This window comes from Papilio polytes, unplaced genomic scaffold (assembly GCF_000836215.1).
Source record: "Papilio polytes unplaced genomic scaffold, Ppol_1.0 DF820844.1, whole genome shotgun sequence".
NCBI classification, from domain to species: domain Eukaryota; kingdom Metazoa; phylum Arthropoda; class Insecta; order Lepidoptera; family Papilionidae; genus Papilio; species Papilio polytes.
The window spans coordinates 323,079-351,074 of record NW_013528360.1 but is presented as its reverse complement, the minus strand read 5'-3'; the positions used below and the strand labels follow the sequence as shown (position 1 = coordinate 351,074).

The 27,996-nt window shown below is 33.7% G+C and overlaps 1 protein-coding gene across 3 annotated transcripts; it reads left to right on the top strand.

Annotated features, from left to right (window-relative positions):
• Positions 1 to 29: 29 nt before the first annotated feature.
• LOC106110168 (synapse-associated protein of 47 kDa) lies at positions 30 to 27,966 on the top strand. Of its 3 annotated transcripts, none has more exons than XM_013291896.1 (10): positions 30 to 423; positions 749 to 946; positions 2,495 to 2,574; positions 2,880 to 2,945; positions 3,598 to 3,719; positions 23,681 to 23,821; positions 23,934 to 24,073; positions 24,152 to 24,264; positions 24,535 to 24,648; positions 27,341 to 27,966. In XM_013291896.1, exons 1-10 carry the CDS (start codon positions 296 to 298, stop codon positions 27,463 to 27,465), a joined length of 1,227 nt encoding a protein of 408 aa, XP_013147350.1. In that variant the 5' UTR covers positions 30 to 295; the 3' UTR covers positions 27,466 to 27,966. The 3 variants fall into 3 exon arrangements, with proteins under 3 accessions (XP_013147350.1, XP_013147349.1, XP_013147351.1); XM_013291895.1 differs by having other exon boundaries at positions 749 to 955; XM_013291897.1 differs by lacking the exon at positions 27,341 to 27,966 and adding an exon at positions 25,018 to 25,718 and having other exon boundaries at positions 749 to 955.
• Positions 27,967 to 27,996: the final 30 nt, after the last annotated feature.

The following is a 27,996-nucleotide window of genomic DNA, read 5'->3' as shown; positions in this document are numbered from 1 at the left end:
ATTTCCTCTTCTGACATTTTCTGACATGACATTATTTATTGATTTGCAAAACTTGACGTTTAAGTTTAATGTTATTGCAACTCGCGGAAAACCCTATCTGCGCAAGTTCTCATGCGCAATGAAGACTTGGTCCGTGTCTCCTGGTCGATTGCGGTGTTCCATTTAGTTTTTCAGCTGACTACGCTTCCCACAGCCGCCTACCAGACGTCTCGCGCGTGTCATGTCTGTTTGTGTCGCGGCGTAGTAAGACTAGAGTGCTTGTGTCCGTGTAGTTGACTAGCTAGTGCCAGTGAAAATGTTTTCAGGGCTCACAAATCAGGTTTCGTCGTGGATGGGAGCAGCCAAGGGCGAGCCCCAAGATGAAGAGGTGCCCACCCCAACCAAGGACGCCACTGGAGAGCAGGCGGAAGGCGAAAAACAAAGGCACTCAATATCATTGTTTACCTACTTCTTTTGTTTCTATTTCGTTCTATATATTTTTGTTAAAATTTCTAAAACTAAAAATCTGCAGAAATATATAGTAAAGTACTATTAGAAACCAACAGCTGTTAATTGTTCTATTAAAAATGCACAGATTGTGCTATTTCCTTTGTTGCATAATTTACAATGTACTTCCAACAGAATTAGGTCAATTGTATAATTTCACAGAAAATTATCTAACCATTTTGCAAAAAAACTTCTGATTTATGATTATGTAACAATTTTTTTATTTTATGATGAAATTTCCTAACATTTCTTATCATTACAGTCCCACCAAGGGAGCCAGCAAGTTGGACCTGATCACCAACGTGAAGTCACAGATGACTGGCTGGCTGGGATCCGGGATACCCATTCCTGGTTTAAGAAAAAATGAAGCCGCGCCCACAGAGGCTGCGGAGGTAGCTCCAGAACCAGCTGAGGCAGTGGAAGCCAAGCCTGAGGGGAAGGATGATGATGATAACTCCAGGTATAATAGGTACGGGGTTGGCAGATGCAATGAGTTTGCACAATTTTTTTTTAGTTTTTTTCATTTATTGGATGTCATTACTATGAAAAAAAAATTTACATTTTTTTTACAATTTGTGTTACATATCAATTTCAAATGTAGATGAAGTATTTTTATGGTATAGAAATGACATGCCACTAAATTTTAAACTTTAATGTAAAAAATCGCAAAGCAATAGAAATGTTTCAATACATTTTTTAACAAAAATTGCTTTTCTTAATATTGTGTCAGCACAAATGCTTAGCTGAGTTAAAGATGCTTTATCATCAACTTTTCATTTGCTTTTGATGCACCAATTTAAAAAAAAATCACGTTTTTTTTGCATATCAGCTATGTATCAAAATTTCTACAAAATATCTCATCCAGACCTAAACTCATATTTCATTTTGATTTGGAAATTAACAAAAAATTTAAAATAAAATTTGGAAAAATGTCATATTTTTTTTTCAAATTGGCCACATGTCTACAATTATTTTTATAACATACATCTACTTTATACAAAGCAAATAAAACTTAACATTTCTTTTCTTATTCTAGAAGCATCTAGAAATATAACTTTGTAAACTCATTACTCTGCTCTAACCCCATTTTTTCTTTATCATTGTGCATATTTTATGATACTATATTTTTTAAACAAAAAAAATGTTTCCATACTTTATCTTATATAATCAGCAGTTCCTAGGGGCAAACAGGAAGTAAAAATTCAAGTATATAACAAAAAATGAAATCAAACTGATACCTACTTTAGGTATAACAAATTGTCATGAAAATACACAAAACTATACAAAAAAATCCAAAAAAAAGTATTACTTATGGGTTATATTAATATTTCATTCATTTTGTTATTTTTTGTAAGTTGTAGTTTATCTTAACAGTGTTATCTATCATCAGATTAACTTTACGGCCGATTCTCTTTTGAGGTCCATTGGGAATAATAAATCTACATGGGTAGATTTTGTGGGATTTTTTGCTTAAAAAAAATGGGCGTGGCAACATCACTTGCGCAGACGTGTTATGTAACTATGCAATAATACGTTTACTGAATATGGTTAGAACATGAATGTAGTTCACCTTAGGATTTACGTCAGCAAAATACGGATTTGTTCAAAAAAGATTTGATTTGATTTGTTGCATTATTATCAAGTAATTAATAAACCTATTAAATTATTCACAATAGATCCGCATTGCAGTCCCGAATTTATGTATAGAATCGGTCATGTATCGCTCTAAATCGATACTCTTTAGTTAATTTAGCGTTACTAAAAACTCGAAAAAATCGTTATTGTCTATTTTAACATTATCAAGTTCTAACACGTAAAACAACAGAAGGCTCACATCTACGATTTAATTATTAAAAACTCACGCAAGATCTCTAGAAAACCTATTAAAATACTACATAACAAGGTACCTGGTAATGTACTAAACATTATTGGATGTTTTGCATGCACTTTATGGTTTTTTTTTGTTATTATTTTTTTTTAGTATGTGTAATGTATAATTTGGACGCAGCGCTACCGGTGGAGCGGACAGCAGACCAGCGTCGACTGGCGGTACTCCAACTGAGGAACAACCAGGTGGAGTTGGCAATGGTAAGTCAAACACTAAAAATTATAGTAAAGCGTTTGATTTCGTTGATCACTTAATTTGCTAAAATGCACATATCTAGCTATGCTTGTATAGCGTGTAATCATGCTTTTATAAGGTCTATTTAATGTATCTAGAAATTAAAGACTGGTAAGTAAAGGCAAGTTTTTTTTAGCCGTTGACTATGGAGTGCCACAGGGTACTACTTTGGCCCTTATCATTATTGTATGACCCTTTTCTCCTTACTGTATGACCTTTTTATTTTTTTTTGTTTTGTAGTTGCTTTATGTTTTTTTTTGTTGATGCCCAGTTTCAGGTGCAGGAAATAAAAAGTTGTTCTCAGTTGATGCAATAGAAGTGCCTGATATGCAAGAGTGTTAGTATCTTTTTATTTTATTTTTTAATTATGTTTTAAACTCTGTAGTGTTTCTATAGTTATTTAGGTCACGTTTTATTTTTTACTTATGTTTTACGTGTTCCGCATTTCGTTAAATGTGAATGGCGATGACTCATTTCAGTAAATTTCAAGGTAAATAATTTTTATTTCTACAGACTTGAAATTGTTTATTGATGCAATTTTCTCGTCTCTATAGTCTGACCCTATCGGCCTTCTACTCAGATGATTTCCCAAGAGCCGTCTAATCTTTGAAACTCTTATCAAGTTTAGGATAGAAATGTATTCCATTTATTTCAGACATGTTCACGTATTATACTTTTTTTTAAATATTTTGGCGTCTCATTGCCAGGTCGTTGTTATCTATATCTCAACTGAAGAGTTTGAAGACCACCTAAGGGTGCCTAGACTGTGTGGCAATCAACCCAGTAAGGGTGGTATTGATTGCCATTGCGTAAAATAATCCCCTGTTAATAAAATAAAAATAAATGTATCTTGGCTTTTTGCCCATCTTGGTCAGTAATTAGTATCAAAATCTATTCGTTAACAGAATCTTCGGGTTTGTAATAACATCAAGCGTATTGTTCTGTGTACAAATTCGTATATAAGCTATAGTTCCATTGTGTATCGACAGTAACGACGAAGGCAGTCGCCGGGGCGAAGTCTCTGGGCAACTTCCTGTACTCGGCCGTCAACAAGGCCGGCGCCAAAGTCAGCGAGGCTGGTGCCAAGATCAAGAAGACGGTGGAAGAAAACGTAAGTAGTATTGCTTTAAGTTGTAACTTTTGGGATGTTTTCAGAAGTAGCTTAAAGTACGGGATGTGAACGCTGAAATTTTTTTCAGATTGAAGTCTTGAAATAGTATTTCCGGTTATTTATAAAATGTATTGTTATCATGAACATTGTTTTTTACTGTTGTATTACTGAGTCACGTTTATTAAGTCGTAAAATATTTCTTTATTATCACATTTGATGATTTTTTGTGTTTTTTAATAGTTTTCAATTATTTAATATTATCTACACAACATAGGCGTCGACCATCTCTATCTCTGTGGCTAGACTTTCGTTTACGCCCACTATTAACAAATATGTCTCAAGTAAAAACTTAGTCAAATAATTCGGTTAAACATCTAATTTACTTTCCTAGATACTAAAAAGTATATAACAAACAAAGACAATAGTAAAATCTAGAAATATTTCACGTTTTATCGTAAAATTCACCTTAGTTATGTAACCGCGCGGCATCTGAAAGTAAGATAAATATCAATTTATTATCCGTGTCGCTCCCAATGTACGGGGGCTCGCAAACTCAGATTTATTGTTTGGGATATTTGTTATGATATAAGAGAAATTTATTCTTTATGTAATACTAGCTTTCGCTCACGACTCTGTTAGCGTGGGATTAAAAAACTAAGTATCCTATGTGTTCTGCCAGACTATCCTCTGAATCTATGCCAAATTTCATCGAAATCCTTTCAGTCATTTAGGCTACAAACTAACAAACGTCCATCCATCTAAACTTTCGCATTTATAATATAAGTAAGAAGTAACATTTTTTACTCTGTAAAATGTCTATGCAATCAGATCAAGCATGTTAAGGTTTTAGCCAAAAGATTACAATATTGGCCACATAGTAACGGTCGTAATTTGAGTTCTGTTAACAGGAGCAATACATACATTTTAAGCTTAAGATATAAAAACATTAGTTACAATGCCTAGAATAAGTTAGTGAACAATAAAATATATCATTAGCTAAGTAGGCCTAAAGAATTTAACTTAAGCCAAGTTTTATTTGGCTCTTGAGCTATGTTATCCAACATTTTTAGTGTAAAAGGCATAGCTTGATTTATTATAGTTGTCTGAATTCAAGTTGTTTTTTGAAGTGTTGCCAAATCGGTTACATAAGTTGTAAAGTTGTAAAAGAAATTTGCTTTTCTTTATTTAATTCTATTGTGTCTACCTCCTATTGAGTAAGGAAATCACTACATTTGTTACATTTTTATTACTTCTGTCTAATCTATACTATGTATATTATAATAAAGCGTAAACACACACTTCTTTGGTGCCTAAGATGTCAGCAATCACAGTATATTTTCGAATAACTCTTTTTTTTAATAAAAAGCCCTATACTTACGTCACGCTTTAGGCTATATATTTTCACGCCGTTAAACTTAGCGGGTGACTATTTTGGATATTTCTATCCAATGTGGGAAAGAGACCATAAGTTGTTGCCAACATCAAGGAATCAAGGTTGCCATGGTTTGACATCATGTCATGTCGACATTTGCAATTGATAATTTGGCAAATGTGTACAATAAAATGAATTTTTTATAATTATATGCGGATGAAGTCGCATAGGACTTAGCTAGTCGTTTAATATTTTGTCTAGAAATTTTACGTAGTTGTAAAACATTTATGATCGATTTAATGACTTTTGTCCAACTTGAGTGCCAAATAGCCTCATTATGTTATTTGCCAAGTCCCACGCCAACTTTATTGCTTTCAGAAGCCAATCATTAAGTTATTATTTTACCTATCATTTTTTGACAAAGTTGATTACTATTGACAATCAAATACAAGTCTATTTTAGAGACTGAAATGTTATCTTCTCTTTTTGGATTCAACGATTGGAGTCTTACACTCTTACATTTAAAAATTCAAGCCCTTAATATACCTTCTCCCAGATTTTTCTTAACGGTAAATTATTCTATTTTGATAACATCAAGTTTATACTATTCGGTTTAGCTAATCACTCTCAGCATTTATATTTTCGCATCTTAATCAAAAATAGTATTTTTTTATTTTAGGTATTTTCGTCTCCTTAAGCTTCATTATTATCTTATCAGCAATGCAATTAATTACTACGTACAACTAGATTACCTTTACAATGTTCTTTATTAGTTTCTTATGAAGCAATGACTACCTCCTTTCCTGTGACGTAATCATTCAGAGCAGTCGTAATGTCGCCTGAGTAAACGGACCGAAGTGTTTGGTCGTTGGATTTTATTGAGGGGTCGTAGTTAAGTAGCGGTGGCTGTGATTGTAGGCGGTTTGGGATCATTAGTGCCCTCGTATTAGTTTGCTGAGGTCGGATAATGTAGGGTAGATGGATTAAATCATTACGTTACAATTTCTTATTATGTTTTATTTGAGACTTGAGACTTCTGTTTTTGAACTAAATTTACTACGCACTTGCTATTACTATTTTATATAACTCCTGAATCGAATTGCTTTGGAGTAAGAGATGTGTAATTAGGGTGTGTGAAATCGTACTTTTATAAAATGAAGCTTGTCAAATTCAACTCCCTGTTGGATTGCTTCATTCTCTTGACCTACTTTTGTCGAGTCTCGCACTGCCTTCAATATTCCTTAGCTAGGTTTCAACGAAATTATATGACGCGTTACGTAATAGAATCGAAATAGAAAAGCTGTATTTTTCTTTCGACATAACAGGAATTGGGAATTTGTGCTAGCACTTGGTCCGAATGAACTATATTACTGAAATAATTTCTTACAGAAGCTTTGTTGAAAATATTGGAGCTTATACATTTAGTTTCACTTTAAATTTTTGTGGAATACGTTCTTAGGTTGGAGTTAGCTCGTTCGATATTTAAGCTCCGTTCTCGACCTGTTTCCCGCCGCTTGCTCGTAAATGACCCTTTCAGCTGTTGAGTGGCTACTTGCAGTTCATTATATGTAGTGTACTGAACACTACGTACTAAGCCTAAGATGGGTGTTATCTCTACTCCGTCATTAGTTCGCCGTGAATCTTTTGTTTTTTGTACTTAACTTAAATCTGACTTAAGTAACAGCAAGTCCTTATAACGTCTTGTAGCAAATTTTTTAATATCCTGTTTTCAATCGAAGCCAGTATAATGGCCGACAGCCAAGTAAGCTGTCGGATGCTCATGTAATGCGGCGTGGATAATACTAGACAATGTGGGCGTTGCTGTCTCTACCTACCCCCAGGGTTGATATTAAATTACAACTACTATATTACTTTCTAATATAATTTATTTATAGAAAACTTGAAACTGTTTTCTTCATTGAAGTTTCGTGGTTAAATTTATTATTCGAATTAAACTTTTAAACTTCATTTGTAGCTTTGTTAACTATGAAATACCAATATTTACATTTTGGCGAGTCTAGAATACCGCTACGTGTTTTACTACGTAGCACTTTGTAGACTACCACGCTACGTAATGCGTAGCGGGGAGCTTGGACTCACTTTGTTGTATTATAAATTCAACTATAATAAAAAAGTGTAACTGTATGGAATTGAATCTAAATTTCGTCCGAAAAGCGATTAAACTTACGCTGTAACTACGTCAAAGCTTCATAACTTTGTTAGAGCTTAATTTTGTTTTGAACGTCAGTGTTGTGGAGATATTTACTCTGTTGGTGAGGGGAGTTTGATTTAGTGTGCTCGTGTAACTGGCGCGTAGGCGGTATTGAGTAAAGCCTTGAATACACTGGTGTGCTCAGAGTTCATTAAATTGAAAGCCTTTTATACCGTATCTAGTCTCCATATAGAGACAAAGATACTATGTCATTTATTTTGAATCATATGATATAGGGCGGTGTTTTTTGGTTTTTTTTTAATTATTGAAATGCACTTTCCGAAATGTTAATTTGGCAAATACACTATAACAGTCTTTTTTTATAATAAACTAGCTGTTGTTCGCGTCTTCGTCCACGTGAAATTTAAAAAGATAGCCTGTCTTACTCAGCGATAACGTAGCTTTTTAATGGTGAAAGAATTTTTGAAATCGGTCCTGTAGTTTTTGAGTTATATCAATACGTACAAAAAAATCTTTCAATTCTTTCCTCCTCTAGATATTTTTATATATCAGTATAGATATATTAACAGTTTATATTTCTAAAGTATTTGCTAAATTCTAGTAACGTGAGTGTGTCCGCAACCTAATGGTGGCTTTTAATACGCCCCACCGAGTTTCTAATGCATTCTGATGAAGTTACAGCGGCCCCGGAAGCCTTGTTAACGTCTACGTCGCAGGAAATGTACACTGCAGCTATGAGTACGTAGTTCGTAGTCTAGTTACGATGAAATGTTAGATGCATTATATAATTATGGTGTACCGTAAGACCAAGTTGACGACGTTGAAATCAGCGGTGATCATTTGAAAACATTTCTTTACTAAACACTTTTCTATTTATTTTATGGCCAAACTGGACATATTTGCCCATTTGTGTGATTTTGGTACAAAGATTGCTTCCAATCTTGTCAAGGGGACAAATCTAAAAGATTTTTAATGAAAGTTCTTTTGCCAATTCATAAATAACTGGCTGTTGCGACCTCGCCTGCGTGAAATTAAAAAAAAACGTAGCTAATGTTACTGAGTGACAATGTAGCTTTTCAATGGTGAAAGAATTTTGGAAATCGGTCCAGTAGTTTTTGAGTTATTTCAGTACATACATAAATACAAATATTCCCTTTTTATAATGTCAGTATAGATGAGCAAATAATGAGAGTGGTATGAAGTAGAACAGGTTTGTACGATTTTGCAGACTAGACGGCGTCGTATTGGCGTCGGGTTGTCGGTTGGCACCGGATTGGCGGCCTGCCAACCGTAAATGGGACGTTGTGTAATCCCAACCGATTTGTCTGCACCATGGTAACAGTGTACAGGGGTAGGCTTAGAAAGAGATGGATGGATTGCGTGAAAGGTGTTGTGATCATGAAGGAAGTGATTGAGATGACGGAAGAGATATACCCGGCGGACGAAAAACTGATGCGCAGAATGTACAGGGGTAGAATAAGGACAGGTGGCGAGGGTGAAAATTACTTCGACTCGGAAATAAATTTGCATGCAATAGTGTACTGCTTTTGTTACTCTAATTGGAGAAATAAATTTAGCCTTGATTAATAATTGAATTACCAGCCTTTAGTCTGTAACAGTAAATAGTCATCGCTTTTAGTGCACTTTATTTCCGATGACGTCACTGATCGCCACTGTTTTGATACCGTTCTCGTAACAGACGTCGCTTCAATCCCAGTTGATTGGATTTTGTATAGTGCGATATATTTGGCTCGTTTTAAAATAATTGAAATGGAATGGGTGTGCATCGATTGTGGCCTACATAGGTTTTTATATTGCTTTTAAAAATATGCTTTATACCAACTATTTTATTCAAAGTCTATAAAAATAGTTTTACTAAAAAAATGACAGTATCATCATCAACTTGCCCTTATCCTAGCACAGGCACAGTATGTGCTCTTCCATACATTTCTGTCAGCCATATCTGAATCCACTCCCTTCTTAAGAAGGGATGCTTAAGCATATCCTCTTTCAATCCATCCATGCTTTCTTCCTTCCTCTACCTTTGTATCCACACTCAATCTTAAAACTTTATGGTTTCTGTCCCTATCGTCTGTAGGCAGTATGTCTAAATATTTATGTGGATAGTTTTATGAAGATACTAGCTTTTGCCCGCGACTTCATCCGCGTGGAATTAAAAAAGAAGCGAGTAGCCTATGTGTTCCAGACTATCCTCTACATCTGTACCAAATTCCATTGAAATCGGTTTAGCCGTTTAGGCTACAAATTCTAACAAACATCCATCCATCTAAACTTTCGCATTTATAATAATAATATGATAATAATATCTTTAGTTTAGTCGTATAATTACAATTTACATTAATATTTCTAACATTAATGTTTGTCCAAAGTTTGAACAAATGTTTGTTGTTCCAGTTTGTTCAACTGTTTGGTTGTATAACTTTGACTCAATTACAGATTCCGTTCATTGAATTCCCAAAATAGTACCTACGTTGGTGTATGACAATCGTAAATGTGGGCTTGCGTGACATTTTATATTACTGTTTTTAAACTCACAATTTTTATAGCGATGCTACGGAATTATTGATTTTGTGACCATAAGAGAGAGAGAGAGAAAATGTAACTCCGTGTAGAACTGTAAAGGTCAGTTTAGGTGTCCCCCTTTAGAATAAAAATAATGAATGTATATCATTATTATTTATTAATGAATATATATTTCACCAGTATAAATATCTATTGTGAATAATTAATAAAAAAAGAATATTCTAACATCGATTTTTAACTTGATTGATTTTTCGTGTTACCTTCATCGAAATAGGTGCGACCCACATCAGCGTCACATTGACCCAATTCCCCCCACCTCCTACACCCCTCTCGAGCCCTCCTCACTGTTGACCTTTGCTTCCTTTTAAGCTGGAGCTTTATTACATTTCCCCTTCACTTAACGGATATATACGCTAATAGAAAGGGATGCTACCCCCCTGATTGAATACGTGGATATGGACGGTAATTATACCCTTTGAAAGTCATTAATTGTCGTATTGACAAGGTAACTGCGACTAAAAGAGATTAAGGGTCTGTCCCACCAAATTGTAAACTGTCTGATAACAATCCAACGTGTAAAATTTGTTATGGAAATATCAAATTTTTAAGCTTTATCAGCCAGTGGTGGGACTGGCCCTAAATTTACGCTAATGTTTTTTAAGCGTTTAGTCAACCCTTTAAAGATAGACTAATATAGGAGTGTAGGCTTTTTAACATAGAGAAATTTTTTTTCTTGACAAAAAACAAAAAAGCAATATCACAGCGCTTTAGTAAATACACTCGAAAGAACCTTTTTTATCGTCTGTTAAGTTATTTTCAGTTACACTTGGCTTTTCATGAATAAAACATTTCTCAAAGCTTCGCAACGCGTTCATGCAAATAAATTCCATTCCCTGTCTGAATTATTGTTACGTTGCCTCTACATTAAAGTTAAATGTTTAGGAATTTGTTATTTAGGTTATATATAGTTGTAATATTATATCTAGATTAGTTTATTTCGTGTTGCTCACTCTTATATCTTCGAATACCTTGTTTGTGATTTTATTAAACTAGCTTGAATACCAATTTACTTTTTTTATATAACGAAGTGGCAAACGAGCAAGCGGCCACTTGAAACCGCCAAACTGGCGAAGCGACCGCTGCCCATGGACATCATTGCAGATGCGTTGCCTACCCTAATTCGACGGAGGAGTATACGCACATAAAGAGGATATTTCCCCTTCCTATACATCTCCACCGTCAAAACATTTTCTATTTAGATAAATGTGGAAATGGAAAGGGACAAAAATTAGGCCTCCGGCACCTACCTACTTTTAGTTTTATTTACTGTATTACTGCTATTTTTACTTATGTTAAAGGCGAATGGATGGACGTTTGTTTGAAAAGGTATCACTAAAAGGCTCATATAAATTACTAAGTTTTCTTTTTAATTCAGCTCTGTCGAGTTTGTAGGCGATAGCTTAAAAATTATCGGTTTTAAATGTACATTTTCTATAGTTCTGCAAACAAATGTTCCTTTATTACCAAGTTCCGATATAAAATAGGTATCGCTTTTTCATTTTATCCTCTTACTATGTTAATCGGTTCATTATTTTAATCGCCTTTTGTCTTCAGTTTCCTCGACAGTAAATGGAGCAAGTATGCAAAGTCTTGCCGTCTCTTGTTCCGAATACTGATGGAGGTAATTTGCCTGTGTCAATGTTTTTCAACTGCAAGGAATAATGAGTTTAGTAGACATGTTTTAAATATTGTAGACGCTTAGAATATACTTTATTCTTTTCTTTATGTTGATGTTTTGTAATGTTTAAAAATACCTTAATCGTAACCTTAATATCTTAAATTTACTGCTGAATAAAGGCTGCTGGGGCAACCGCAATCGAGATTAAATATGAATCCAATATCAGATTCCTGGAGCTGAATAAATTAATTTCGCTCGCAGGTTTCAGAACCCCTAAACTCTACATCTCCCCAAAGCAATTTCTTGTTCAATATGCAATTTACATCAAATTTTTCTCTAATGGGATTTACAAATTAACTTTATATGCAAAATCCCGTTGATTTTTACGTACTTCTCTAATATATTAAAACAACACTTGAATGTTGTTTTAATATATTAGAGCCGGGCTTGAGCCCGTAACCAAGGGTGGTAAGCAGAGATTTTATTCTGTTTGTTACATCTTTGTTAATGATAGCTAATATATCATTAGCTTGTTAGACGTCACCATTATGGGGTTCAGAGCCTTCCTTAAATTAGGGGTGACTAGAACATAAATTTCTCGCCTCTTAATTCATACATTTAATAAGAATAATGTAGTAAAAACTATAGGTATCTTTTTGAAAATATAGAAATATTAAGAATTTTATCATTGTATAAAAGTAGTAATATCGAAGCAATATATCCCCCACCCCGTTCGTAACTTGGGACAGCAACAAATAGCCCCCACTATAACTTAAATTACTTTGCCTCAGTCTTCATAACCGATGTAACTTTGGATTGCTTGGGATCGGAGTATCGTTTCCAAGTTAAGTAAATTATATTTTTTCTTTTGCTCTATTATTAAAATGTATATGCTTTCAGAATAAATTTATTTTTAAATATGTATTGCGTGTTTCTAAAAACGAATAAATACAATTCTTCACTCAATAGAAACCTATGGGACCGAAGGGGTTCCATTTAATATCGTACTATCTCACTTCTTACTAATATTATAAATTCGAAAGTTTAGATAGATGGATTTGTGTTAGAGTTTGTAGCCTAAACGGATCTCGATGAAATTTGGCCTAGATTTATAGTCTGGAAGAACACATAGGTTACTCACTTTAGTATTTGTTAAATCCACGCAGACAAAGTCACGGGCGAAAGCTAGTATCTTATATTTTTATTTGGAAATATTGATAAGTAAATTATGGTTCAATTTTTGTTTGTAGCGTGGTCTATGGTTCTCACATTTATTTTTTCACATTTTTTTCGCATTTCAAAGTATTGTTTGATACGCAGGCCAATTACTGTTAAGTGTGCCCTCAAAGCAAGAGATAGCATGTTTATGAATTCAACTCGGTGTTTGTTTTGGATTTTTAAAGTGTAATTACTTTGATCTTAGTCTGTCTACTAGCCTTTAATTAAGGCTTTATTTCTTGTACTTTCGTTGGAAATGAAAAATGTGATTGGATTGGCTAGCTACGCAATTTCAGATTTTTGCTCAGCCGCGGTATTATTTTTAATCTATTTGGTTTGAATTTAACCGATCTATAGATCGCAATAGGAATTTAAAACATGATCTATTATTGAGAGGGTAATCGAATAATTAATACAAATTGATAAATTCGGACCTTGGTTAACTCTCTACTTAGATTAACTTGAAATCTTAATAATTTTAGGAAGTCGAAGTTAAGTAAGCATGTAAAGGAAAGGCCTTGATATTCTCAAAGTGTAACAAGATTACGAACACGTCTTGTTTTCTGTTTCATGTAGCTTGACAGTTCAATCTCGTAGCGCTACGAGATTGAAACCGTAGGGGACTACGTGTACGCGTCCGTATTCTTATAAATATTTTGCGATAACGCACACATATGTAAAAATTATGTATTACAGAAATTAATGTTTTTGCCTGAAATCCTATGATTTAGTGGAACTAACAATATAACTAACCTCTACAGTAATTTTTATTTACATTCAGAATAAATTTTCAGAATTTTCAAAGAATTTCAAAGTAGAAAAATGTAACCTAAAAAGTATGGAAAACTTGTGAAAAAATAAAAAAAGCAAATGTAAAATCTCGCTGTAACGAGACAACCTAAAATGTAGACTTATAAAACCGGTATATTTGCCAACATTCCTTTACGATGTTTGACTTGTTTATTTGTAGCAGAAAATATAATTTCACGGTTCGTTCGGGAGGGTCCGTCGTTTCGGTTCCTGTTGCGGAGATCTGATGAAAATTATATCTCCAGAAAATTTTTACTCAATTTCTTTGTAGATAAAGTACGGCGGTAGTGCCGGCGAATAAATTATGATGGCTTTAATAATTTTTGTATACTATATTGTAAATTTATTTTATAAACTAACGAAGTTAAATTCTGAATATTAGAACTGATGTACACTGTAGTGTAAAACCCTACTTTTTATTTTATATGCGGGTATAATATTTCTATTTATCAAGTTAAACGTATATTCTAGGAAATACGAGATTTACGAAATCGTTTTACATAATCTCAGTGGTAAAATTAGAGCCGTCGTATTATTCTGCGTAATGAATTAATCAACTGATTACGAGTGACGTAGGGGCTGTGGGGGATGTAGGGGGCGGGAGTAATGAACGCAAATGACTACCGTCATTTTACGCATCACATTTACGTCATTGTTTATTTAAGTAAAAATAAATTGCAACTGTAATAAAAAAAATTAGGGGCCAGATTTGATGGAAATGTCCCTTAAGTGACCCATTTATGTCACTTGTTAATAAGTAAACTGTAGCTTCTATTTCTTTGTTTTTACTTTACTGAAGGAATTTATATAAATAGAAGTAATTTTTCCCAGCACGCAACAACATAAAAATTACCCCACTGAATTATTTACATAAAAACATCGTATTTCTCTTTGTTTTAATAAAATTAGGTTAAATTATAAGCATATGCTCCATATGTTAGCAATTAAATAAATTACTGTCCGCTTTCACCGTAGAAAGACAGTAACAAAAGTATTTTGTTGCAGTTCTTTAAATAGAATATTAATACTTATAATGTATTTTGTACATATTATGCGACGAGACGATGGAGACATAAACCAGAAAGTGTTAAGAATGATTGTGGATGGCTACAAAGGAAGAGGAAGACGAAGAAAGTATGGATGGATTGTGTGAAAGAGGATATGCTTAAGAAAGGAGTGGATTCAGATATGTCAGCTGATAGAGATGCATGGAAGAACAGCACATACTGTGCCGACCCTCTATAAGGATTAAGGGCAAGTTGATGACGATAATGATAATGTATTTTGTACGAATAATGCATTTTTAATTAATGATTTTTTAGGAGAACTCTAAAGAGTATGCCACTTAGATTATGTAATTTATGTCCTCGCCTCACAGTAATATATCTCCACTAGATCAGATAGTCTTAACGTTATAATAATGTTTTGATAAAAATAATTACTATGTTAGTTTTTGATTAAAGTTTAGTAAATTATATTAACTCCACGCTTGTCATTTCCAGTCTTTATCAGTCGGATAAGCGTGGGTCGATGTCGGCAAACTTTCAAGCCTTTTGAAGTTTAGACATCCCCTTTTATCCCTCCTAAGTTGTGACGTTAATCTTAGGACCGATTACTTATGTACATTTTAAGACTATCTTTGTAAATAATGAAAACAGTTTTTGTTGCTGAGTAAATTTTAGATACAAGATGTAACTTGCAGTTTATATTATGGTTAATTTCTAAACTCGTATATTTTGGTGTCATCAAAGAACAAATCTATTGACGCAAACAAGATGTTAAATCTTATTTATGTGGGTTATATTGACTCGCCTAAATAAACTTCTCCCGCAGCGGCAATAAACCGCACGTAACTGCTTTATTGAAATACTTTTATGTGTAAGAAAACTTCAGCATGCGAAAAAGGAAGTAAATCTAAACAATTTGAAATGTGTTTAAAACGTGAATCAGAAATCGGAACGCATAAAGCCACGCGATGTGGCAACATTGCTGACAAATCAACAGTGTTGCCGTTACGGCGGCCATCGAATTAAAATTAAATGGTGTGCTCCTATTGGTCGGGTTTGCGGAGCTGGCTGTGGGTGGGGGGGACACGCGGGAGGGCGCGGGGTGGGGGCGGCCGCTCCCGATCAATACACGCTGTTACGTAAGCGGCGGCGGACGGCCGGCAGGCGCCAACACGGTGGAAATACCGCCTGCATTTATCACTACAGGGAATACATAGCTTTTGAGTTTAGCGTGGTTGAACTTTCTAGACATTGTTACGATGTTTAATTCAATATTCTCACACATTTCACATATTACAATACCTAAGAAAAAATTATAAAACAAGATATGAAATATGTGATTTATTGTAAATTGTTTTATTAATTTTGAAATTTCCGTCCTTATAAGATTCTTCATAACTTTGTTATTTCTCTTGTTATAAAATCGATTGTTTAGCAAATACAGGTTTTCGTTCAGCCCAAATTATTCCAGTGGCGTGTATACGATGCGCAAATCGCTCTCTCGTGTAAAATCAATAAGTCGGGAAATTCAACGAGCGTGAATAGGATTCAGAGTTACTCTCCGGGGGTTAAAATTGCTCGATTGCTTTTACCACTTGAATATTGCACGTTTTAGCTTTCTACTTAACCCCACTTGTATCAGTAATCTATTCTATTATCTTTTACAATCGTAAAAACTTATACAAGAAAAACTAACTTAATTCGACATAAATTACCAATGTTATATCTCCGCAAGCGCCAATTATTATAGAAAGGTTTTGGTCCAATTCAATAAGCTCTTTGTTTTCATTTAAATGGATTGAACTTTGATGTTTAATTCTGATTTCGTTACTTTTATATTAGGTTAAAAGTAAAGTTATGACTTGGTAATAAAACTCGCCTTCGATGGACCTGTGGGACTAAACTTTTAGTAGAACGGTAATACGATTGTCGAATTTCGTTCTACCCTCTTTATATTCATCGAGGTCTGTCATCTTGTGCGATTCCTGCTTAACGAGATGAAAACTTTACAAAGATAGAATTTATAAGTTTTGCTTTGATCTTTTGCCTTTTATAAGGTAGAGTTGAGTTTCGCTTTGAAAATTAACTATGAAGTTTGTGACTTTTGGTCCCCAATTTTTATTACGATTGATTTATTAATCAAATACAATATTTAATTTTCTTAAATAACAATAATCTATATGGAAAAGCGCCTAAAAGGTAAAACTAAGTTTTGCCTTATAAGTGAAATGTAAATTTTCTTTTTCTTTATGTACCGCCCTATTACTCTGAAAGTTTTTCCAGTTAACAATAACGTTTGGGTATGTAATACGCTTTTATGGTCGCGAATTCGCCTAATGGAGTATACGATAATAGTATAAGAAAGTTGTATTAATCTCCAATGTTATTACTTAAATAGATTACTTTGCGTTTTCATGGAACTTATTTTGCCAAGTTTTACGTTAGGATAATTTCTTTCGATGACTTTTAGTTTTTTCGTGTTTGTAAAAACAACTTAGTTATATTACGATTACTTTTATTCGTCACTTTTTCTGAATTTAAATAAATTCGGTGCAAATATGTTATGCTAGCTGTCGCCTGCAACTCCGTCCGCGTGGAATTAAAAAAAAAGGAAGTAGCCTGTATATTCTTCCAGACTATCCTCTACATCTATGCCTAATTTCATCGTGGGTATTTCAGCTGTTTAGGCTACAAACTCTAACAAACATCCATCTATATAAACTTTTGCATTTATAATATTAGGAAGATAACTTTTTTTAATTCATATAAAATGTATATTCTGATTTATTCTTGTCCGTGTCTATACACTATATACAAATACTGTTTTCCGAAAGTTCTCGGACAAGAAACAATTTAATAAATTAACAATAGATACTCTAGTTAATGGATTCAATTACGTAAGTTTGAAATGTTGGATGGGATCCAAAAATAGTTTTGGTAACGCTTTCAGATATTCGAGGTTGAATTGAGTTAAAAGCCGTGCGCCGAATTGTCGCCTCGGATAACTTATCGATTCTAGGTCTTAAGTTCTCTCGGATTTTTAAAGTCTCTACTGACTTAAAGCTACATACATATCTACACTTAAAATAATAAAGCGTAAACACTTAGTACTTCGTGGCGTAAGATGTCAGCAATCAGTTAGCAAAGGGACCATAAACCACAAGCTGCCAACATTAAGGAAGAAAAGTTACGGTAATTTTGACATTTGCTATTGAGAACTTGACAAATGTAAATAATAAGTTAAAGTTATTTTTTTATAATTTCAGGCTGATGAAGCCGCACGGGCATATCTAGTGAAGTATTTGATGTTCTACTTTGTCGTATTTTCGCTTAAATGTTAGATACATAAGGAAGATTAATGTACATTATAAACTACATAATGGAGCTTTTAAACTTATCCAAGGGTCGTTGTTATGCAAAACAGGTTACGCCACACGCTCGTCGGAAAGGAGTTTGTTTTCAAGTTTTGTATAACCACATTTATATAGAGTACCTTTTAAACCAGAATTTATAGAGTACTAAGATACATTACTTTAACTTTAAACTCTTACATAAGTACTAGAAGGGAAATGTAGCGCTTCCTATTTTATCTTTTTTTACTCTATAAAAATACGTAAAAATGGATAACAAGGACATGAATTATGTTAGCGCGCCGGAGCCGGGACGCGTCTCCATTGTTCACGGAGACGTTATCTTCCAGAATTTTCTCGTATTCCTGTATTGTATTACATTTATTTTTCATTTCGAATACATTCAGTTATTTTAAGGGTTTCTTGTTTATTCATTTGGTGTTCTTATTGTGTATTATTTTTATTTATTGGTATGTTTTGTCAGCTTTACTTGTGTACAACGTATATGTACTATACAATGACCCTAAAACACTCTATTCCATGGTATTTTCCTTTAAATGTTATACTTTTTATTCATATCTTTAAGAGACGACCAATGAAATATTTCATTTCCATTTATATGACATCTTCATAAAGCTCATATTTTCAATCTACGATATCATATAAATGTTGCATCAAATGACACAAAGTAGTGTGCACAGAGACTCGAAATTGAAATTCGCAATATCTGAATAAATCGATAAAAGATATTCATTTTTTTATGACATAACATCACAAAGATTTTATAAGATTAGATACTATTACTATATTATACTACTATTCAAGCAACTTTTACGTTTGAAACTTTTATATCGACTTTCATAAACACTGAAGTATAGAAAAAATTGTAACATCTTAAGAAAGCAAGGGGGAGCGTAATAAATTTTATTAAAGGTCACTTCCCCTTAATCAAAATGGTTCGCAGAACAAAGCGTTTCCAACAAAAAGTATACTTCAAATAGAGTTGGATAAAGTGCTTTAATAACGGGCGTCGTTACGGCTACGGTAAACTTTCTACCCCTTGTAGTTTGCCCTCTAGCGGCCAGACAAGTTTTCTCATTGAGCTACGAGCGTAACTGCGCACACGTAGCTCAACGCAGATGCTACGAATTTTTAAGCCAGTCTAAAAAAATACTTTTTTAATTATTCTGAGACTTGGGTTATTTCTTATATCGCGTTTTTAACCTTTTTATAAAGGAATATATTAATCTTTTGTAAATATCATGTGGCCTTTCGAACATGAAATATAGTCACAATTATAATTCGATCCATGTTAATTTTTCATAACTTTACCCTTCCCGTTGATTATGTTACTCAATGATAATGTAGCTTCTCAAAGGCCAAAAAATTTTTGATATTAATTTAGTAATTTCGGAGCCTTTTCAATGGAAACAATCAAATCTTTTCTGTTTATTATTAGCATAAATATTCTGTTTTCTTTTTCTATACTTGAACTACGTAAATAAATAAGTTATGTCTTTTATTTCCAATCTATTTTATTTATATTCAATCGTCGTATATAATTATTTTACATAGAAGGTATAAAGTAATTTGTTGGAGTGAAGGACAGTACTGCTCTGTACCTTCTCGGAAACGAGTCTCGCTTCAGCAACCTAAATGTTAATTAATTTGAAAAGCTTTGATATTTAGAGAATGTTCTAACTTAGAAGCACTTCAAAGAACTCAAGTTTTAGAACTTTATGTAACTATGCTTATTAAACTTGAAACTGTGTACCGGAGTACTAATATGCAGTAATAAAAAAAGACGTTTATATACTCGAAAAATATATTTCTTTAATATAGTAAGAGTTATTATTTATTATAAATTAAACTGGGGCTTTTAGGGCTCCGGATAATCTTATGTATTTAAATTATTAGACGAAATAATTTATATTAATACATTTACTGTCACCAACAGGTTTGCTTCTCACTTTGTGGATTTGCGTCCATTTTCCGAGACCCTTATCACTTCTAGTAAAATGAATTTGCTAAAGAACCCTCGAGTTTAATGTTGCTTAAAAGCTTTTAGGACGTTTAGCTTACACGAGGCTATATCTCTGAGGGTTTATGCGCGAACATTGATATAATGTTGATTATTAATATTACACGATTGTGTTAAATTTTGCCGTTCGTTTCTGGCGAAAAACCTATACAAATAAATTATTATTCCTTTCTTTTATTACGTGCGTCGATTGTAGAAAGGTGCGATGATCAAACTTATCTAATACTAGCTTTCGCCCTCAACTCCGCCCGTGTGGAATTAATAATTGATTAGCCTATGTGTTCTTCCAGTCTATCCTCTATATCTATACCTTATTTCATCGAAATCCGTTCAGTCGTTTAGACTACGAACTATAACAAACAAACATCTATCTAAACTGTGGCATTTATATAATGTTAGTATTATAGGATTATTAGATGGTATGAAAACTTTAAATGAAATCTCTTTGTATCTATAGCTCTGTTAACTATAACTAGCAGAAGTTACATCGTTATACGAGTTGGAGCTTTGTTACTGTCACGCGCGTCATTATGAGTTCCCGTGACGTCATCGTCCATTGTTACACTCTTGTCTGTATCATTAATGACATTTTCATTGTTTGTATGCCTTTTAAAATTCCATTTTAAATTTTTATTAAGCTGGTTATATGATGTCACTTTATTAAGGTAACTGTTATATCTCGTCGTCACTATAAATTTAAATCTATGACATTCATTACAAAGATCTCGATAAATTATTGTCATCAGCTCACTCCAATGTTAGGGGTGACTTGGTCCTAGTTAACCACGCTAGCAAACTGCGGGTTGGTTTACCACGATGCATCATGAAATTTTCTTCACCTAAGAACGTGAGTATGAAATTAGAAAATCGTAAAACATTCAAGTACAGCGGAATTTGAACCCAAAACTAGCAGGTTCCAAGTTAAGAGCCTACTGACACCCCCCTGAGACATCTACGCTATCGATATGAGATCGATCGACATGCTTCTTTCAATTTTCCCCATAATTCTATATAACTTATCCAGTAAATGTTTATTTCCCCTCTTATAATGGTAAAACAATTACTTTCTGTTCCATTGTGTACCTTTACCCGCGCTCGTCCGTCCTCTTGATCGATGGCTATCGTTTGTTCGTAATGCTGCCCATCTACATCATTAGCTATATTGCTACCGTATTCCTCATTCATTGATCCCTTGTCACATAATGGATGAGGAATCATTTGTGTTATATTTCTGTACAAAAGTGTTACATGTTTTACTTTTACGACTAATATTGAGTTACTTACCGGGTTCTGGCTTGTTATAACAGTGTTTAACAGTGGTAGAGCCCGCTTTAACATCTTCGCACGAATGGGCCGGCTCGCACGGTGTAATGCCACGACCACACAGAAAACAGGCGTGAAGTGGAAGCAATTCCGCATTTCGTCTGATGAGTGTGGTGCCGGAGGCATCGTTTTAGTCCCTTTCCCTTTCCACCCTTTTCTTAAGAGGAAAGAATGGGAAGGAAAAGTGGATTTGACGGTGGAGGAGACGCATAGGAAGGGGAAATGTCCTCTTTATGTGCGTCTCCTTCTCTGTCAATTAAGGGTAGGCAATGCATCTGCATTTGCGGATGTCTATGGGCAGCGGTGGCTTTCCATTTCGGTGGATTCAGGTGGCCGCTTGCTCGTTTGCCACCTTATATTATTAAAAAAAAAAAAAACGTTTTGATTGGACTTATTTTTTTTTTTAGTTATTTTTAATTAAACGTTTCTTTAACTTCTTTGAGTTATTTGCTACTTTTACTAGCTTGGTTACTAAATAAAAATAAATTAAGTCAAAGTAACTTAATGTAAAAGGAACAAAGTTTTCCTTGTCCTAGTTAAGTGATGGATCGCTCCCCTAGTTACTCGAGTTTATCACGATTCTTATCTCAAGCCTTCTTATCCCAATATACAAGGTATCACCATTTTATGTTTACCAAAAAAGTCTCTTTTATCCTTTTGAATTTATATTTGTTTCTTTCTAAATAAATCATTATTACGTTATGTTTATTGTAGCGATAATTGTTAATCTACTGAGTACAGTAATGGAGTTTGTCTCAACATTACTAACTTAATTGCAACTTTCACAATCACATTACTGTCCCCTATACACTTGTTCTTTGTCCAATAGCAAGCCATTGTTCCGGTTTTCTTTTGTTCCTTATCGGAATTGTCAGCTTCCTTCATTCTGATGTTACTAAGCTTAATGTATTTATCCCAATGTTCATTCGTATATTCTAGTTTTTTATTTGTAATTTGTGGGGCCAAAATGTTGCTGGTTATGCCTTTAATGTTTTATCGAGGAAGTTTGTAAAATTACCGGTTCTCAGGGTATATTTGTTTCTTTGAAGGAAAATATCATTATATCTTACCTTCGCCAAAGTAACCGGAAAGAAAAATTGCCTTAATAAAGTCGAGATGGAAATGTTCAATATTTTTCATTTAAAATTTTCGTATGAACAAAGAGATTGGATTCGTCTCCGGTTATGGTTTGGCTAATTGGGTTTTTTAACTGCTCTGATATTTTAGAACCTATTTGATTGACACGAATTTTAATGAAAATTTGTTGATTTGTAACTTCTGTTTCAAATTACAATGTCCATCGCCGCTAATTGGGACACCTGGTATATTTCGACTTTGACCACTAATGCTTACGGCTGAAAGATGTAAACCTATCAACATTGGAACAACGTATATTGAATGAAGAGAACAGAATATAAAATATCTCTTACATTTTTAAAGGCTCGTAGACTATTATGATCGTGCTTAGAGGCTCCGGTCCTTCAAAAGCCTTTCAATTGCCGGCCATTTCACACAAAAGAAGCTCGATTTTTCACGTGAAGGCGACGATATTTCTGCTTCCCAACGGTTTCCGACCTTGCTTTTGACTTTTACAACCAATTCAAAATGGTGGCACTATTACTTCCAAATATAGAAAAGATGAATGTTTGTTTTTATGGTATTTATGTGTTATGTCACATTGTTTATTGTAACTGAAAGTTCGCTGAAATGCTAGTCAGGCAACGACCTGTTTGAAGCCCTATAGACTGCGATTATAGTTATTCGATTAATCTAGTTTTTCTAGAGCATATTGGTTATTTCTTTAAATAGTATGGGGATATATTAAAACTCGCAAGAAGTTAGTAGCAAACAAGATTATAATATATCAATAAAAAGTATCAACAACTTGTATTTGAAATTATAGGTCCCAAAATAATCTTTATGAATTTCGATATGACGGATCAAATTACATTATTCTCCTCGAAGACGTAGATTTCCCATTAAATTTACGTCAAGAGCGAATCCAGTAAAGGTTAATGAGACTTTCGCCAGAAATTCCCTCTTCCGCATTAAGATTAATGGTTTTTCTCGTAAATTCGAGTGAATCGATGAGCTCCCGGTAATTTGAGTGGTAACGGCCTATTTGCTTTGGCAACGACTCGCGAACTTATCGCCTTTAACGAACATTATATTAGACTGAACTTTGCAGTTAATATTCAAAACTTCACCTACAAAGTTTTGAACTATCGTAGCACTACAAAGTTAAGAAGCTGCTAAGATTCCACATTAATTACTCGAGTCTTTATAATCCTGACCACAAGATTATGAGACAATTTTGTGTAGAAGTAAAGTACGAAAATTTATGGATTAGAAAGAAAACTACCCCTGTTATATTATGAAACTACGCCATATAGTGTAGTCTAGGTTCTGAAGACAACTGTAAATCACGTCTCGTCTTGCCAACAGAGCATCCTGGGCGAGTTCAACCGCGAGCAGGACGCGTTCATCAAGGGCCAGGAAGGTCGCGGCAGTGGCGCCGCCGTGCCCCCCTGGGTCGGGGCTCCCAATGAAGCCGCACTCAAGGAGGAGTGCCTTTCTCTCTCCACTGTAAGTACATTCGTAGATAGCTAGTCTTAACTTTTTACAAATTGTATATCATAAGTTTGCTGCAAGTTTCTTGTTTACTGTGCTGAGACTGAGCGTTGTACAACCGTTGCAGGACCGACGTAACTTCGTTCGCGCGCCTCCCGCCGGCGTCGATTTCGATTTCGATTATGACAAGATGTACCCGGTTGCCGTCGCTCTCATGGCTGAGGACCCCAACCTCGAGAAGATGCGCTTCGATCTCGTACCCAAAGTGTGAGTTTAAATCGATATGTCAATTGCTGTGTGGTTGTTCTGTTCTTAGTTTATTTTTCAATATTGTTCTGTGTGCAGCATCACGGAGGAGAACTTCTGGCGGAACTATTTCTACCGCCTGTCGCTGATCTGCCAGGCTAACGAGGCGGACGCCGCCGCCGGCCGCCAGCAAAGCGCCGACGACTCGCAAGGTACGGATCTGTTAGGTTAGGACACTTCATGTGTTAGGTTAGGATTTTCCTTAAACATTTTTTACTTGATATTTTTTGTCATTCTTACACTTATCGAACACATAAGCTAAATTGTTTTTAAATGTTTTTTTTTTTTATTAATTATAACACTATTGCACTATTTTGAATTTTGAAGTTTTTCATTTCAGATACATTGTACGCTTTATTTTATTTTTCATATTTGTTTGTTATTTTTTATTTCATTTGTTTTGTTTTTCCTCACACGGTCAGATGTTAAATCGGCAAGCGACAGACTGATATCCAAAGAGAAATCGTCCCAAGAATCGATAGACGATGTCAAGAAACGAATAAAGTCTTTGAAAGTAGATCGTGAAAACGACGATGGTAAGACTTCGGTGTAAACTCTAAATAATTTAAGAAGTCCCAGTTTCTTTTGTAATTAGAGATATTTTGTCTTCTAAGTTCTAAACAGGAGTTCCTATTTGTTTGTTTGTGCTATTTTAGTTTGATTTATTTATCATTCATTTGTTTCATTATTGATTCATTTTTAAGACTGATTTCAACTGACATTGTTCTTCTATTACAATGGTATATTTCTTTTGGATTGACGTGTTAAAAATTACCAACTTTGAGAAATTCTGAACGTCTTAAGATCTGGCGAGAAAGCAACATTTCGGTAATTCTACCAAAAGGAATATCTGTGTTGTATCGAGATTGTTACACTACGATTTTTTTCTTTTTTCTGGAATGCAGCTTAAGCGAGCCACGGACTTCCAAAGGGACATCCCGAAACACCCGATCGTATTCGTATTGACGATTTATTATCATATCTAAAAGGTTCGCGGATATTAAAATGTACTACAGGGCCGGTTTTACCATTACGACGCCCTGGGCGAGATTTCTACTACGCGCCTTTGGCGCCCTGGGCCATTGCCCCATCTCGCCCTTACGCCGGTGTTGACTCGAATAGTTTGTGTTTGAAATCGGATTTGATATAAAATCGCCAAACGATGCTTTTCTGTAAGAATGTGTTTGAAGCTCATTATAACTTGTTTCTTGATAGAATAATGGAATGTTCTGGAAATTTATCTTGGATTTCCTAATAATCTTTATTTCATTCTTTGTCTATGATTTTATTTTACTACTTACTTAATCATTTCATTGTTCTATCAACCATATTAAACTGTTGTCTACACGTTCCCTATATGTGTTGTTTCTAACGTTATGTATAGAATAAAACTGTTTCTACTATATGTTTCTCGTTTCGAGATATATTGTATATCTGTGTGTACTCATATCTTCATCCTTGTTATATCGTATGTTTGAGGAATGACTACATACCACGTCTAACGTCACTGCTACGTCTTATATGACTAAAGATCTCTGACACTATTTGACGGAAATGTATAAAACGTACTCAAATTTTATTTTCAGTTAAGATGGAGAGTTTATAATTTATTTTAATTAAATATGTTCATTATTAGATTTTAATGATTCAAACTTTCATTAAAATACTTACTCATTAAAATATTTACTGTTCATTAAAATAGAAATATTGTCAATTTAAACGAAAGAAATGATTGTAATATTGCATTCAATTATAAATATTTATCGTATTATTTGGTTTATAAACTAACCGAGATGCTGAGTTTATTTTGTTTTAGTTTGAGTACGTTTTATAGATTTGAGTCTTATATAAATTATACGTCTATAAATTTTTCTAGTCCCTATAGAAATTCTTAATGTCTATTGAATGTTATATATATGTATAAGTAAATAAGATAATGTTCATATGTATCAATGTTCTGTTCCGTAGAAATGTTGCTAATATTCGTGGGTTTCGACATTGCTATATATTTTATTAAAATAACTTCGCTATACATAATATTGCTTTTGGTATTGGTTTCGATATATTTTCGATGCATTTCTCAAAGTTGGTCTTTTTTATTCCATCTTATTCCACGTAGCAATGTTGAAACACCATTTTTCTGATATCTGTGTGTTAGTTTGTCCATATTTAATTAATGAGGAGCATAATGATTGTATGTTGAAGTCTCTTAGAAAAAAATAAAAAAAAATGATTCAAGTATTAAAATTTCCCCAGTTGTTACTATTTAAAATCACATCTAAACAGTAGTCGTGTTTGTAATGAATGTTTAGATTTACCTCGTAAGTACGGAAAAATTAAAGTACTAATTTCATCCGATTTAATACATTTTTCTATAGCAGGCATATCACTTCTGTGACAGGTCAATTATATCTCATACAATTCAATCAGTGAATTCAATTTAAAAGAAATGCCATAGCTTAGTATTTAATTTTAGTTGTGTTTGTTAGTTTGTAAACTTCTACTAGTTTTAGGGGGCGGATTTGGTGATACGTACAGGCCTAGTTTTTCTCGTTTTCAACCTTATTTTAAATACTAAGGCTAGGGTTTTGCGTCGATCTCATAATGGACACTTTAGTACGGATAAAGATGGTTTATTTTTAATTTATCTTATAAGTTTACGAAACTTTTGTGTTGTAGGTTTTTTTAATTTAATGAAAAACAATTCAGAGTAATTTTTCTAATGGACTCAAGAAATTAAAAGTCTAATGCTGCTATCTTAATATGTTTTTATAATCTGTATTAGTTGATAAAAATATATTTTAGCAACATATAAACCCTATATTCGTGTTACTATCTCGTAGCGACTGTGTAGGGACACTCTGTCAGTAAAGGAATGTTTAGTAAATCATATAGTTATTAATGGCATTTATAGTTAGCTATTATGAATTGAAATAATTATATTATTCTAAAATAGCATTTGCATTTTTATTTACAAATTTCTAGCTCAAAGTATGCCTTAAAATAAGTCGCGAATGTAAAACGCAACGAAATTTCCGGCTTTGAAATGGTAATAAGAAATGTGTAATATCAAAAGTCAAAAGACCAATCCCAAAAGAACGATGATAAATAATTTAAACAAAGAAATTAACGAAGACAAAATATTTCATTCTGGTAAAATTACAATTGAATTATTGATTATTTTGTTTTCCTGAATGTTAAAAGTATAAAACATAATAAAACTTTCAGAGCAATGGGAGAAAGAACTCGAAGCGGAGTTGAAAGAGTACGAGGTGGTGGCGGAGAAGAGTGGAGATGATAAGTGGGAGAAAGAGTGCGACGATCTATTGGGAGATGACGTTGATCTCAAGTAGACAACAGTTGGCAATAGTTGGCAATTGTTGGCAACAGTTGGCAATCGTTGGCAGCAATTGGCAATCGTCGGCAACAGTTGACAATCAAGTTTTAGAAAAGAAGAAAGGATTTTATGGCAAATGTTCGTCAAATATTTAAAGTAAAGTATTGCAAGTTGGAAGATAACCGCTAACGTATTTATTTGTTACATTCATGTATTATTTTATTTCATATTTTAAATTCAATTTGATTTTGTGTAATGGAAATTAAGTGATTTCATCATTTTCATTTGTGTTTTATAATAATCTTATATCAGTCAATTACTATGCTCAAATTTATTTTCAAGGCACTGTTTGGTTTTGTGAAATTTGATCAATAAAAAGAAATAAAACGGAATATACTTTAAAAAGAAGAAATAGAAGCATAATAAAATTGAGTTACTATTACTCGAAAGAATATTACTTAAAACATTGAAGATGTTATGAGAATAAGTATATGTTAGGCTGCCTTTATTTGAATTTTAACAAATAAATGATAAAACCCACATTTAA

Bases quoted from the DNA above. Each gene is read 5' to 3' on its own strand.
- LOC106110168 (XM_013291895.1), top strand. From the start codon at position 296: ATGTTTTCAGGGCTCACAAATCAGGTTTCGTCGTGGATGGGAGCAGCC. The intron at 956-2,494 runs GTACGGGGTTGG...ATTTGGACGCAG, and splicing joins GATAACTCCAGGTATAATAG to CGCTACCGGTGGAGCGGACA. The intron at 2,575-2,879 runs GTAAGTCAAACA...GTTGATGCCCAG, and splicing joins ACCAGGTGGAGTTGGCAATG to TTTCAGGTGCAGGAAATAAA.